A 14,261-nucleotide genomic window follows, 5' to 3' on the forward strand; every position below is an offset into this window, starting at 1 on the left:
AAATCGCGGTAGATTTTGTCAGTCTCACGACGGTACTGGGAAGATTATTTACCGCGATACCGCGATATTCGGTATATCGTTACATCCCTAGTAGGATATAATTAGTAACTTATAGGGATGCACATTTCTCAGATAGTATCAGTGTTTAGTATAACAATTTGGTCGATGCCAATACCAATGGTTTTTTCGAGATATTTTGCAGTGTTATTTATCCCTCTTTTGTGCACTGGAAACAGATACATCTTAGTAAATAAATCTCTATTATAAAAAAAATCTTCTTTCTTCCCATCATCAGACAAACTTTAAATTAGTAAAGGATCCCTTTAAAAATATTTTAACAAACGCAAAAATAATAACCAACTAAATGAGAAGAATTTTAAGCAGCAACAGTAAGTCTGATTTTTTTTCCTGATTCAGCGTTCTAAATAAATACATTACAATTAAGTTCAATACTAGGGATGGGTACCTACCGAGCCCCGGTTAAACAGGCCCCCGGGGCTGAATTATTAAAGACCGTGGTACCGTTAAGCTCCAACGTTATCGGTCTTTTTATCGGTACTGGAGACATTTCAAAAATATATGTCATATGTATTATTGCTACATAAACATATTGCAGTCCTAGTGTCGCCAACTCCGTTTCTAATATGCAAAAACACAAAAAAATGCATCTAGGATGTATTTTCGATCTTTCCAGTCCAGACAAAAGATCTCTCTCCCCCATCTGTGTGCGGGGGGGAGGGGCAGTTTAGACACACTCAGCTGCTACATGCAGCAACACACACACACGGTGAAGATGGCAGTGAGAACTAAGCGCTCCAAGGTGTGATTAAACTTTACCCGTCTTGATGTGGACAATGCTCGTTGCCAAAAGTGCAATAAGAGATTAGCATGTAAGGGCGGTAACACGAGCAATTTGTCTAAACATTTAGCAAAAGTGCACCACATTCTGATGGAGGAATGCATCGAGTAGCTTTGTAGCCCCATCCACAAGTAACGTTTCCACGTCAGGTGTTATGTATGCTAGCAGCAACACACGGAGTTAACTCAATTATACAAACAGGGTTTAATGATTAGAGAGGCAACTGAGTTATTTATTTTGTTAAGTTTCAGCTATTCTGTTTACAATTCTGTCATCAGATTATTTAATACAATTTGTTAAAACATTGTTGTTTCTTTTGATGTGAAATATTATTTATTTAATTTAAATAAAAAGCAATGTTCATTTTGTTTAGTTACAGGGTATATGCAGGAATCCTGAAGTCAAATTTAATACCTTTTAAGACCCTTTCCATACATTTTAAGACCTCATCACAACTTTGAGTTCTAACCGGTTACATTGGCAACACACTTTACTATATTGATTCTAAGATAGCAAAACTAAACAGAGTGCAGACAGACTACTGAAGCCTCCTTTCCACATGAACTTCAAGTCTTCAACCTCTCTGTGAAGGGCAGGTTTAATGCAGTATGCTGCTTTTTTGCTTCTGTAGACTCTGTGCTCTTTCATTCCAGTAAAACTCCTCAGAAACCATTAGAAACCAGTATTTGACCAATAAACAAAACAATTGACAAAACTTTGAACTATGAAATATGTTCAACTTTGGTGAGCTTCAGCGGGGTAATACCATATGCTCCCTCACAAATACCCAGGGGTTAAATTGGGCTGGGGCTGTCCGGGGCTAAGCCCTGACACATACGACGATGCTCTGACGTCATCACCCTCACACATTTGTCATATGTTTACAAAAAAGGATATATATGTTAAGACTTTTCTCGTTCTTAATATAGACTATATTTAGGGTCTATATGGGTTGACTTTACTTTAAAATAGCAGATCTCTGTGACCGGATATAGTTTGGCTTAGACCCCGGCCCCAAGAGGACGCATACGGTAAAACGCATACGCAAGCGCAAAAAAGGCTTCCGTTCACACGCATTCGATTCATTAACGTGTCCGTTCAGACTAGACCGCTGGAAATGCTGGAAACGCTGGAAACGATGTAGTACATATGTCAGGCCTGTAACTGGCGCTGCTGCCGCCCGAAATACACCAAAAGCAGCGAAGAAGACCCCGGAGCATGGCTGCCATGGTTGCCCTTCTGTTTATTCTCCGCGGTGGACGGCGTGTTCTCCTGCTGTATCTCTCAGGTAGTCCACCAGCAGATGAAAAACACCCACCTCTCCGCCTCTTCCAAGGAACGAGGGGACCGTGCGGCAGTTTCCGTAAAAAAAATGTTCCGCCGGTCAACATGTCCATTAAAGTTTAAATCTTCCGTACAAATTAGAAAAGTGCCGGTCAGAGGTCTTCTTTGTTATTTATTGAGCTTTCAAACAAATTGATAACGACTCTGTTCTCTGTATAATAATATAATAATATTTAATAAACGGTGACTGCCTCTCTTTTCCTCCCCCTCTTCTGACAGCCCAGCAGCAGCAGGAGACGCGGGGAGAGGGAGGCGGGCTATTTCATCGTATCAGAAAATGATCATATAGGGCAGCCGTTGGACCCCCAGAGCGTTGCGTATGCCGGTCTACCCACCTTGGGACCCGTTACCGTAGTCGTTTAGTCCCCCCCCCCCCACACAGAGCGGAGCTAGGCAACGAAACTTAAAATAATAAGCAGCATTTTACGGCGCGCTATGCATGGGGCCGCCTTGTGGGGTTTCCCGACATGTCGTTTCAGTAAATTAAAGGGTGTTTCCTGTTCTCGTTGCTGTGAACCTTCTTAATACCTTGGAAAATGCCGTTGAATACTTTTTAATAGCCTTAATTTTCGCTAAATTGATTTATCAACTTTTAATACTTTTTAAGACCCCGCGGACACCCTGAGTTACATTTTTTCTTCTTCAAAAGAACCGATAAGAGTACCGTTAAAGGACCGGATCGATAAGCGGCATCGATAAAAGTAGTAGTACCGTTAAAACCTTAACGATATCCATCCCTATTCAATACGGTATTGGGGGTATTGGCCCTCTTACCTCATTCTCTTTTTCCTGCAGGACGAGGACGATGTCTCCAGGCTCGACGCCAGGCGCCTGGTCAGCCTCCCCGCCGAAGGTAATTTTCTGGCCGTGCTTCATGCCTTTGTCCACGTGCACCTCCAGGATCTTCACCTCCTTGAGCACTTTTTTGCCCTCACATTTTTTACAGCGATCCTTCTCACTGATAACTTCACCTGGAGTGGGTTAAAGGAGAGAAGGTTAGGTGTGTGTGCAGGCTAATAAAACAGACAAACTGCTTCATCACGGTTTAGTTCACCTTACCTTCTCCGTTACAATCGGTACACACAGACTGCATCTGTTGGACCATTCCTGGGGCTAGCTGTCTGATCATGATGCGCATGCCTCGTCCCCTACATGTTGTACATTTTTGTACTGCGCCTGTCTTGCCTCCCTGCCTACACAAATGACATGGACTTATTGTTAGAAAAGCACAAAAACACAGCAAAAGACTAAATAATCAATGTTGGTTTTACAACTTACCCATTACAAGTGCTACACAGTACATTCTTGCTAAGTTGTAATTTAGTCGTTTTCCCGTTGTAAACGTCCTCCAGTGTCACCCTGTAGTAAAAAAGTGTGTTGTTAGAGACTATTTAGTGACACAAGACAGAAATGTTGGAGTACAATGTTGGCTTATTATAAAACCAGACTTTTAAAGGGCCCCATTTCCTCGAGATTGTGGGAAACGGTATTTCGATCTCTGTCTGTAAACACAAACTGAAAGATTGACAATAAAGTTGGACTTTGACTTATGCTCAATTTCAGGTTGATATTTGTATTTTGTGGCTCTACTGTGACATGTCTACATGCATCCAAGTAAAAAAAAAAAAGCGAAACTGTAACAGTGATGTCGCTATGATATAGAAGTCTTTTTTATATATACACAAATATATTAAATGCTTTTGGGTTGGTTTTTGGGTCAGTAGAAAACCATTTGTAAGCCTAGAGATTGCTGCAGATGCACAATACCTTATTCAAAATGTTATTAACAAAAATTGTGCTTCCTGCGATTTCAATATTGTGGTTATCCATATTGAGATTTGATAACATTTTAATTATTTGTGCAACCCTAGTACAAGCATTCAACTGAAAAAGCCTATACATCAGTGTACAAGCTTACTCTTACTTCAGTGGATGGACCATGTCCTCTCCTCTCCGCCGACCTCCATTCCTGGCGCGACTCCCCTGGCCACCCATGAATCCGAAAAGCCCACCTCCGAAAATGTGGGAGAAAATGTCGTCCATCCCGGGGCCACCCCCACCGCCTTCCCGTAAGCCTTGTTCTCCATAGCGGTCATACAGTTCCTTCTTTTCAGGGTTGGTCAGCACGTCATAGGCAAAACTGATTTCTTTGAACTATGTATTGAGAGGTACAAAAAAATGTGACGAGGTGTAATTTTTTACATCATATCAACAGCATATTAAACACAGCTCGGGATTTAGAGCTTTTAATCTTTCACCTCAGCTTTTGTGGTAACTTAAGTGACATTATTCTGGGCAAAGCATTTCTCAGGTTGCAATATCCTTACATGAGGCTTATTTCTAAGCCTACCATGCGCAGCTTACTTCCGGGTTTTAGGACGTGTCACTGCACCACTCTATACACATGCATAAACTTCACAGCGGGGGGAACTTGTCATAAAGTCCGCGAAAATAAAGCCCACCCATTTACAGGGAAGATATGATTGGTAGTGGTGCACGATAATTATCGGCCCGATAATTATCGGTCCGATATTAGGAATTATGACGTCATCCCGATAAACCCGATAAAAGTATTAAAAGCCCCGATGATATACATTATATTCTTTGGGTAAAAAAAAAAGAAAAAAATACTGCGGTGTGGGTGGATTGGGATGAGGGGCACTTGTTTTTCACTCGGCTCCTCCCGTTTTGCCAGTATTGTGGTATTAGTGGTTTTGGAAGAGGGGAGTTTTTCACAAATCCAGCACTCCCTAACTCATGCCTGGCTGTGACGTAAATGGTGTGCGGCCGTGAAGCCAGGACAGTAAACAAACATGTCGTCGGTAGTATGGGACTATTTCAAAGTTTCAGAGTTAGATAGTTCGCTTGCTATTTGTATTAACAAATGCAATGTAGAAGTTCCACGAGGAGGGAAAAAGGCAACGAGCTATAATACTTCCAACCTGATTAGTCACCTGAAACACCGCCATCGCTACGATGGTGTTTTAAAAGGGTACGAAGATGCCTGCGCTGCTAAACTAGCGGCGAAACCAAAGCCAGCTGCAAAGGCACCGGGGCATTTACCTATCGACGAGGCTTTTGAAAAAGGCAAGAAGTTTGCCAGAGGTGACCCCACCCCACCCCACCTACTAGTCTTTTTTTTACCACCAGGTGTGCAAAAACTACAGGTACATTTAATATATATTAAATGTGGGGGGGGGGGGGGTGTTGGAGGTGTAAAAGTCAAGGCTCGTCAGTGGAAGCGAGTGTCATAAATATCTTACCTTGTCGCCAGCATTTGGGTTCTTGTCAGGGTGGTATTCTTTTGCCAGTTTCCGGTATGACTAGAAGTACATAAAAGAGAGAGCATAGTTAAATAATAATCATTTTAGTAATGCGCTGTTTAATGGAATCACACACCTGTATGACTCAAATTCATAAGAAGGAACAGTGTCTACTTGTTACGCAATCACACGTGATGTTAAGCACTGACGGAAGGAAAGTTTATTCTCATGGTTTTACTGAGTAAGTGGCTATCAGGTGATTTATATTAAGACAGACCCAATTATTTTAACTGTATTATACCCATGACTTAATAACCATTTTGTCTAAAAAAACGGTACTTCAAAATGTCTGACAATTTAATCACTAACGTTTAGCATAGCGTGCGTATGCTCATTAGCATCTCTCGCTAACCAGAGATGTCGTTAAGAAATCGCCCTATGAACCATGACAACCCTTTTCCTTAAAGTATAACATTGATATAAAATGTGGGAATTTAATAAAGTACACCAATGTAAAGACTTACACCAGGTTTAGCTCAGATTGAAAAGGGTAAAATTACATGCAACAGTAACGTGACATTAGCTCATCTGCTAGCGTTAGCCTGTGCTAGCGGAGTTTTAATTTAAGGTTAACAATGTAACGGTACTTCAATGTTAGCATTATATCTCGTGAACTGGCTGGAGGTTAAATAAAGCCTTGACGCCCACAGAAAGTGAAACCGTAAAACATGACCGTAATTATTGACAACCAATAATAGCAACGTTACTGTACCGCAAAATTGGCATTCAGTAATGCAAGGTTCGAAGTCGACTTATTTTAATCATTTATTCACACCATAAATATGTCTTTATCATCAAGCTATCTGTCAGGGTTTTCCAGCCATTAGGAAACAAACACTATAATTAACGTTACCTGTTTCCAGAAGCTTCGACAGGCTTAACGTTAGCTAGCTGACATGATGACAAACACCTGAGCTAAAGCTAACGTGAGGTCAATCGCCTTATTAGTAACGTGACAAGCAACAAACTCAATGTCACTTTTAATGAACGTCACCCAAGTTCCCTGTTCTGTTTAAAACCAGACGAAAATCCATATTGACTGTTGCTAAAATAAAAAAGAACCCTGATATTACAGAACCCATGAACATTTAACATTACAGCCGCATCGCCACATGAACACCCAGGCCGGTTAGCATGTTAGCCTAGCAAGTTGGCTAACTAGCTTGATGTGCATAACAACGCATTTCCTGATTGTAGCAATTGACACTCACAAACATAAACCTGGTGTAATTTCGTGGTTTGTTCAAACTTTTCAGTGTAATTACCTTCTTCAGCTCATTCTCAGTAGCGTTCGGAGTCACACCGAGAATATCGTATAGTTTTGTGTCTACTACAGTCGCCATGGTGTTACTGTGGATGTTGCTTCAGCAGGGAGGTGGGTGGACAAAGAGAAAGAGCCGGTGGAAAATGTTTTTTCTCGCCTCGTGTTTCAGTTTCCGGGAAGAGAGACGCTCCGTGTGGGCCGCTGCTGCCTCCAGGCTGCGGGGACACCACATTACTGCTCATTGAAAAAAACATTCTGAATTATTACAATGACATACTTTTTTGAAAGAAGTACTTTTATTTAGTATACACAGAATGACGCAACATCATTATACAAATAATGACTTCATACATGCCAACCTTTCCAAATCCAAAAGAGGTAGGTTTGCGCGCGGCAAATGTGCACGCCCAAATTAGGTAATCAGAAGAAATGGAACCCCAGTAATTACATGTATAAACCATGTATTTAACATATTGCATAATTGTATGCATTTTTCAGAAAAAGTGGTAGTTTAGTAAACAGTGACATCAACGACATGTTTGGTCTGTAAAATGTCCAAAAGTAAAAGAATGGGAGATAAATATCCCAAAGTCTCCACATTGTATTATATTTTGTGTGTTTCTTGTCCTCTTTCAGTTGAGCCAGTGTAGATGAAGGATGTGTCAAGCCAGGTTCATATTCTTGTTTCATGTTGTTGACATATTAGAGTCAAAGGTTTGCACAGAGCAAAATATATTTGTGTTGCGCGATATATCAGAAAATACTGCATTAAAAAAGTAATTTCCTGAATTTTTGTACTGATAAAGTGTGATATAAATAATGTACAGGCTTTCAGATTGCTGTAGTTCACTAAACAGAGACATTAACGACATGTTTGGTGTTGAAAACGTCAGAAAAAGTGAAATAATTGGAGATAAATATCCCCAAATCTCAAAATGTTATTATATTTTGTGTGTGTGTGTGTGTGTGTGTGTGTGTGTGTGTGTGTGTGTGTGTGTGTGTGTGTGTGTGTGTGTGTGTGTGTGTGTGTGTGTGTGTGTGTGTGTGTGTGTGTGTGTGTGTGTGTGTGTGTGTGTGTGTGTGTGTGTGTGTGTGTGTGTGTGTGTGTGTGGTCCTCTTTCAGTTGAAACACTGTAGGATGCTTCCGGAAAAGACCAAACACTGGATGTCTTTCAGTCGCCAACATGTTTTTTCAAGACACTGATATTAACGGGGAAATCCTGCAGGACTCAAATGCAGCGTTACCCCCGGTCTGCACGTTGGGGACACAGAGGACTGTTTTTATATTGCGATCACAGACACGCTGCAAACGGTGTCCGCCAAAAGTCGAGTCCAGTGTATATAGTGTCATTTTTATTTGTTATAGTTTGGGAAGATTGAAAATCGGTAGGGAAAGCCAGCTAAATCGGTAGGCGGTAGAAACATGTCAAAAGCGGTAGACTACCGCCCAAATCGGTAGGGTTGGCAGGTATGTGACTTAAAACTCAAAACATTTCTTAAAATATTTGGGGAGACTTAGTAAATCTTTTTGAGATACACTCTTTTTTTTTATTTCAGCCATTAATTAATTAATTTGAGTCAGTCAGTCTCAGTAATTATTTTTGAAATGTAGGCTACTAAGGGTGCATTCACACCATAGGATTCACACCTAATAGTCTTTTATGGTGCGCACCAGACGAGAGTTTGTTACATTGTTTCATTTTTCAGAAGGTTCGGTTTCCGTTCACACGGGCAAAACTCAAACAGATATACAGGACTGTCTCAGAAAATTAGAATATTGTGATAAAGTTCTTTATTTTCTGTAATGCAATTAAAAAAACAAAAATGTCATACATTCTGGATTCATTACAAATCAACTGAAATATTGCAAGCCTTTTATTATTTTAATATTGCTGATTATGGCATACAGCTTAAGAAAACTCAAATATCCTATCTCTAAATATTAGAATATCATGAAAAAGTATACTAGTAGGGTGTTCAACGAATCACTTGAATCGTCTAATTAACTCGAAACACCTGCAAGGGTTTCCTGAGCCTTGAAAAACACTCAGCTTGGTTCAGTAAACTAAATCACAAGTATGGGGAAGACTGCTGATCTGACTGCTGTCCAGAGGACCGTCATTGACACCCTCCATCAGGAGGGTAAGACACAAAAAGAAATTTCTCAAAGAGCAAGCTGTTCACAGAGTGCAGTTTCAAAGCACATCCACAAAAAGTCTGTTGGAAGGGGGAAATGTGGCAGGAAACGCTGCACAACCAAGAGAGATGACCGCAGCCTTAACAGCATTGTGAAGAAGAGTCGCTTCCAGAATTTGGGGGAGCTTCAAAGACAGTGGACTGAAGCTGGAGTCCAGGTATCAAAAGTCACTGTTCACAGACGTGTCCGGGAAATGGGCTACAATAGCCGTATTCCCATGGTCAAGCCACTTCTGAACTCAAGACAACGGAAGAGGCGTCTGACTTGGGCTAAGGAAAAGAAGCACTGGACAGTTGCACAGTGGTCCAAAGTCCTCTTTTCAGACGAAAGCAAGTTTTGTATTTAATTTGGAAGTCAAGGCGCCAGAGTCTGGAGAAAGGCTGGAGAGGAGCAAAATCCAAGTTGCTTGAAATCCAGTGTGAAGTTCCCACAGTCAGCGATGGTTTGGGGAGCCATGTCAGCTGCTGGTGTTGGTCCACTGTGTTTCATCAAGCCCAGAGTAAATGCAGCTGTGTACCAAGAGATTTTAGAGCACTACATGCTTCCGTCTGCTGAAAAGCTCTATGGAGATGAGGAATTCATTTTCCAGCATGATCTGGCACCTGCCCACAGTGCCAAAACCACCAGTAACTGGTGTACTGACCATGGCATTACTGTCCTCGATTGGCCTGCAAATTCCCCTGACCTGAACCCCATAGAGAATATGTGGGGTATTGTGAAGAAGAAGCTGAAAGACACCAGACCCAACAATGCTAATGAGCTAAAGGCCGCTATTGAAGCATCCTGGGCATCCATAACACCTCAGCAATGCCACAGGCTGATTGCCTCCATGCCACGCCGCATTGATGCAGTAATCCGTGCAAAAGGATTCCCAACCAAGTACTGAGTGCATTAATGGACATTTTCAAATGTTTGATTGTGTTTTGCTGTTATAAATCTTTTTTTTTTACTTGGTCTGAGGAACTATTCTAATTTTTTGAGATAGGATTTTTGAGTTTTCTTAAGCTGTATGCCATAATCAGCAATATTAAAATAATAAAAGGCTTGCAATATTTCAGTTGATTTGTAATGAATCCAGAATGTATGACATTTTTGTTTTTTTAATTGCATTACAGAAAATAAAGAACTTTATCACAATATTCTAATTTTCTGAGACAGTCCTGTATATACTTCAAACACAAGTCATGTTCTGTATGTGTAAACTTACCTGGCAATAAACCTGATTTATTTTTAAATGGATATAATATCAGGGACCCCCAAGATCCTAAATCACATGGTGAAACATTGTTTTCCTCCCAAAATAACAAGTCATGCTATAGGGTTGAGTAATTATTATCTCATTATAAGATATTGTGAAAAACCTAAGGACTTATGGGACCTTTTTTTTCATCACATTGGTTGAAATGGGCCGTATGTCACTCCTAATAAGAAGTGAACTCAATTTTTTTACATAATTGAATCAACACCATTTAACCATTATCCTTACACAACATTATGGTTTTCATCTGCCTGCATGGCCCTTGAACATTTAGCTGTGAGATGGATGGCTGCTGGGATGGGTCATTTTCCTGAATGTAGGGCCCAGCTGTGAAGAGTTGGTATGCCTCAGGTGTGCTCTACACCTGCTTCCTGGCTACTGCTTGTGCGTTGTGTGTTGGGGAATGTATGTCATGTTTTGTTCAGTCTTTGCTTTATATGAATGCAGTGAGAAGTAAAAAAAAAAAAAGAAGCATATCCATGGAATGTAAATCGATTGAATGGCCATCTTAAATGCCCATGTTACATTGAGGTTTTTTCATTTGGTTAGCTAGAGATGTTTAGATATTGTAAATCATTTTGAACTCCCCCCAAAAAAACCTCTATAAAGACTTACTTGAGTGTTTAAAACTAGCAATAATGACTTATGATGTATTTTGCAGATAATTTTAAAATTGTGTACATAAATAATTCATAGCTCTTACAGTAGTTATTAGGTGATATATTACCTTGAATATTCATCAACTAATTAACATAAAGCTTAGACAAAAACAATTCAAATCTTTAAATGATTATTTAAACTTCAACCAGCTAAACATGCTGCTTTCCATACCAGCATAATGTATTGGTTATTAACATAAATCTACCTTCAGGCTCCTGGAACTACATGCATCTGTGTCATAGAGGATCACCAGAGCCTGATGCATGCAGCCTCTGAAGGTCACATCTTTATAAGAGGGTGCCTTGAGCATTACACAGGACTAATGCATCATGACAGCAAAGGAAAGAGTGTGGAATATGTGCCTGCAATGAGTGAGGGACAAAAATATCTGCAAAGATTAATTCAACACATTTTATGTGATTGGTTAGCTGGCTGGCTTTGTTGTGATTACTCAACAACTTACAGATGTCCCACCCCTTAGCCTATCATGTACGATTTGTAAGAGCGCTAGCCAATAGAAGTGCTAGTGTTACGTAGTGATGTCATTATGTTACAGAAGAAAACAAATGAGTCCAATGGAGGCCTTTCCGGCAGGGGGGGGTATGTGTAGGAGAGCATATCCTTCTGGAGGGAACATTAACATGCACTTAAAACAATATAAGACACTACAGGAAAGGGAGAACCCCCAAAAGCACAATAGGGAAAATTACACTGGTTGAGTCATGCAAACACTTTGGCTCGACATCTGACAGTCGTTCAAGATTAATATCCAACACGACCCAGTGGCGTAACTATTGACGGTGCAGCCGGTGCAGCCATACTTGCCAACCTTGAGTCCTCAGAAATCGGGAGCATTTCAAAACCACCGCGGGGGGAGGGGAGCTGTTAGATTAACATTAACATGCTTATTGTAGTTCTAAGTGCACTGCCTTGCGGCCTGTAGCACCATCCTTGAAGGAGCATATGGTAAGGAGTGAGCAGAGAGGGTAGAGTTGTCGATACTTGTTCTGTTTTGTGTGACTATCTTCCTCATCCTCTCAGACTTTCAGTTGCGCGCGCTACTAAAGAGACGCGCTACCATGGAAACCAAACAATGGTGTAGCTGTATTAAAGTCAGAGTGGAAACAGTCCTGAGTAAATCTGATCTTGTCAGAAATCGGGAGAAATGCGGGAGAAATATGACCCCGGGAGGAAACCGGGAGAGGGCAGTGAAATCGGGAGTCTCCCGCGAAAATCGGGAGGGTTGGCAAGTATGGGTGCAGCCGGTGCAACGCACCGGGGTCCAGAGCCGGCCAGTGGCCCAGAGCCGACCAGGGGCCCATGCAAAAACAAATATATTTTTTTATTTTTTTATTTGGGGCCCAAATGGCATTGAACGGTTCACGCAGTCTTCAAAGTAACCAAGCAACCTAAATTAATTTGTAATTTGTCTGTCCAATGACCTTGCTCCCTTTCATGTCATGTGATACCTTGCATGACGAGCGAACCTTAATCTTACCTTAAAGAACTCATTATACCCTATTGTCCTACTAGGGCATTGCGTTCCAAGAATGCAGGGTTGTTGGTTGTTCCTAGAGTCTCTAAAAGTACAATGGGAGCCAGAGCCTTTTCTTATCAAGCTCCACTTTTGTGGAATCAGCTTCCAGTTTGTGTTCGGACGGCAGACACCCTATCCGTTTTTAAGAGTGCGCTTAAGACCTTCCTTTTTGATAAAGCTTATAGTTAGGGCTGATTAGATTCAGCCCCTAGTTTTGCTGATATAGGCTTAGTTTGTCAGGGGACATCTTACTTCTTCCTTCTCTCTGTCTATACCTGTGTACTCTCATGTTCCGATTAACCCAGCTTCCCCAAATTTCTTTCTTTTTGGTGTCTATATACGCCGGGATCCGGAGTCATGGATGATCCTGCGGTCCTGTGTCATGGATTGCGAGTCCTGGATCTTGAGTCGTGGCTGCGGTCCTGGATCATAAGTCCTGGATGGATATCCTCGTGGATTCATCTTCTTATTATACACACATGCATTTCAAAACATTTGGACTACCTATGTTGCAAATGTATTATCTTTTCAATTTACACACGGCATCTATTGCACGTCTGTCCGTCCTGGGAGAGGGATCCCTCCTCTGTTGCTCTCCCTGAGGTTTCTCCCATTTTTCCCTTTAAACTGTGGGGTTTTCTCTGGAAGTTTTTCCTTGTACGATGTGAGGGTCTAAGGACAGAGGGTGTCGTATTGTCATACTGATATTCTGTACAAACTGTGAAGTCCACTGAGACAAATGTAACATTTGTGATATTGGGCTATATAAATAAACATTGATTGATTGATTGATTGAACCATTTAATCAATCTCAAAGGTTATAGGTAGTGTAGCTAGCAGCAGCAAATTCGGCAGTATTATACAAATTATAATAGCTTGCATTTATAATGTACAGCAAATCAAAGCACAAGAGCGGCGCTCAAAAGAGAAAGGACAAGAGAGAACAAGGAGATGTAACGAAAATTTGACCGTTTTTTTTGTCATACATCGTCCTCGAAATCGAGCGCTAACATTAGCAATGTCGACGTGCAGCGGCAGCCGGAGCTGGAGGCTAACGATAGCTCACCTGCTTCACCACGATCATTGCCATAGCTCCACAAGTGAAGCTGTATCCGTGGCTGTGCGACCTTCTTCTCCAGCCAGCCATGAGGAGAGGCTGGATTTGGCTGTGCCCGGCGGTGGTCCAACAGTTCCCCCAAGGGCCCCAACCGATAGGGGACTCTATGGCGCTATTGAGACCCCCGACGCCAAGATCAAAAGCTATATTATAGCAACCGGTACATGTAGGCCTACCGGCCCATTCCCCAGTGACAAACATCAAGGAAACAGGTGTAATCCTCTTCTTAGTTCGCTGTGCCGTTGTCAGGCTGTGGTGGGTTGAAGCCAGGGCAGGTTGTTGTTGATAGCCTACATGTGGCGCTTCTGAGTGATTGTGTGTGTCCATGCGTCTGTGAGTGCATCAGTGTGCGCTTATGTTTGGGGCGATAGGGGGTGGGGTGCCCCAAAACAATATTTGTACCGGGGCCAATCACAACCTTGTTACGCCACTGACACGACCCCAACACAATTAGAATAAAACTATGCTTCTTGTGTATGATTTAAGGATGTCTGTCTTAACTTTTGTGCAGCCAACCTTCATGTGTGTCAGTGACTATGGAGAAATCCAGTTTTACACATTTTGAACTTTATGTGTTCTGTTTAAACGGTTGAATGGATCACAGTCAACAGTCAATTTCAGTGTAGATAAAATAATCATCTCATGAAGTTAATTTATAAAGCAATGCTGTTAAAGCTTTCATACTACTCTCTCCTCTCATTT

General features: G+C 41.4%; 2 protein-coding genes across 2 annotated transcripts in view; one reads left to right on the top strand and one right to left on the bottom strand.

Moving 5' to 3' along the window:
* LOC307029127 (proteasome subunit beta type-3-like) overlaps positions 1 to 14,261 on the top strand; it is a 68,500-nt gene that overhangs the window by 11,371 nt on the left and 42,868 nt on the right. The gene's annotated exons all lie outside the window — the stretch shown is intronic.
* On the bottom strand, positions 2,930 to 7,001 carry dnaja2a (DnaJ heat shock protein family (Hsp40) member A2a). Its single transcript, XM_079662955.1, has 6 exons — positions 6,792 to 7,001; positions 5,467 to 5,526; positions 4,128 to 4,357; positions 3,482 to 3,562; positions 3,263 to 3,396; positions 2,930 to 3,174 (listed from the first exon to the last, which is right to left on the bottom strand). The coding sequence occupies exons 1-6, from the start codon at positions 6,867 to 6,869 to the stop codon at positions 2,945 to 2,947; spliced, it is 813 nt and encodes a 270-aa protein (XP_079519081.1). The 5' UTR covers positions 6,870 to 7,001; the 3' UTR covers positions 2,930 to 2,944.

This window comes from Notothenia rossii (assembly GCF_949606895.1).
Source record: "Notothenia rossii genome assembly, chromosome: 2".
NCBI lineage: Eukaryota > Metazoa > Chordata > Actinopteri > Perciformes > Nototheniidae > Notothenia > Notothenia rossii.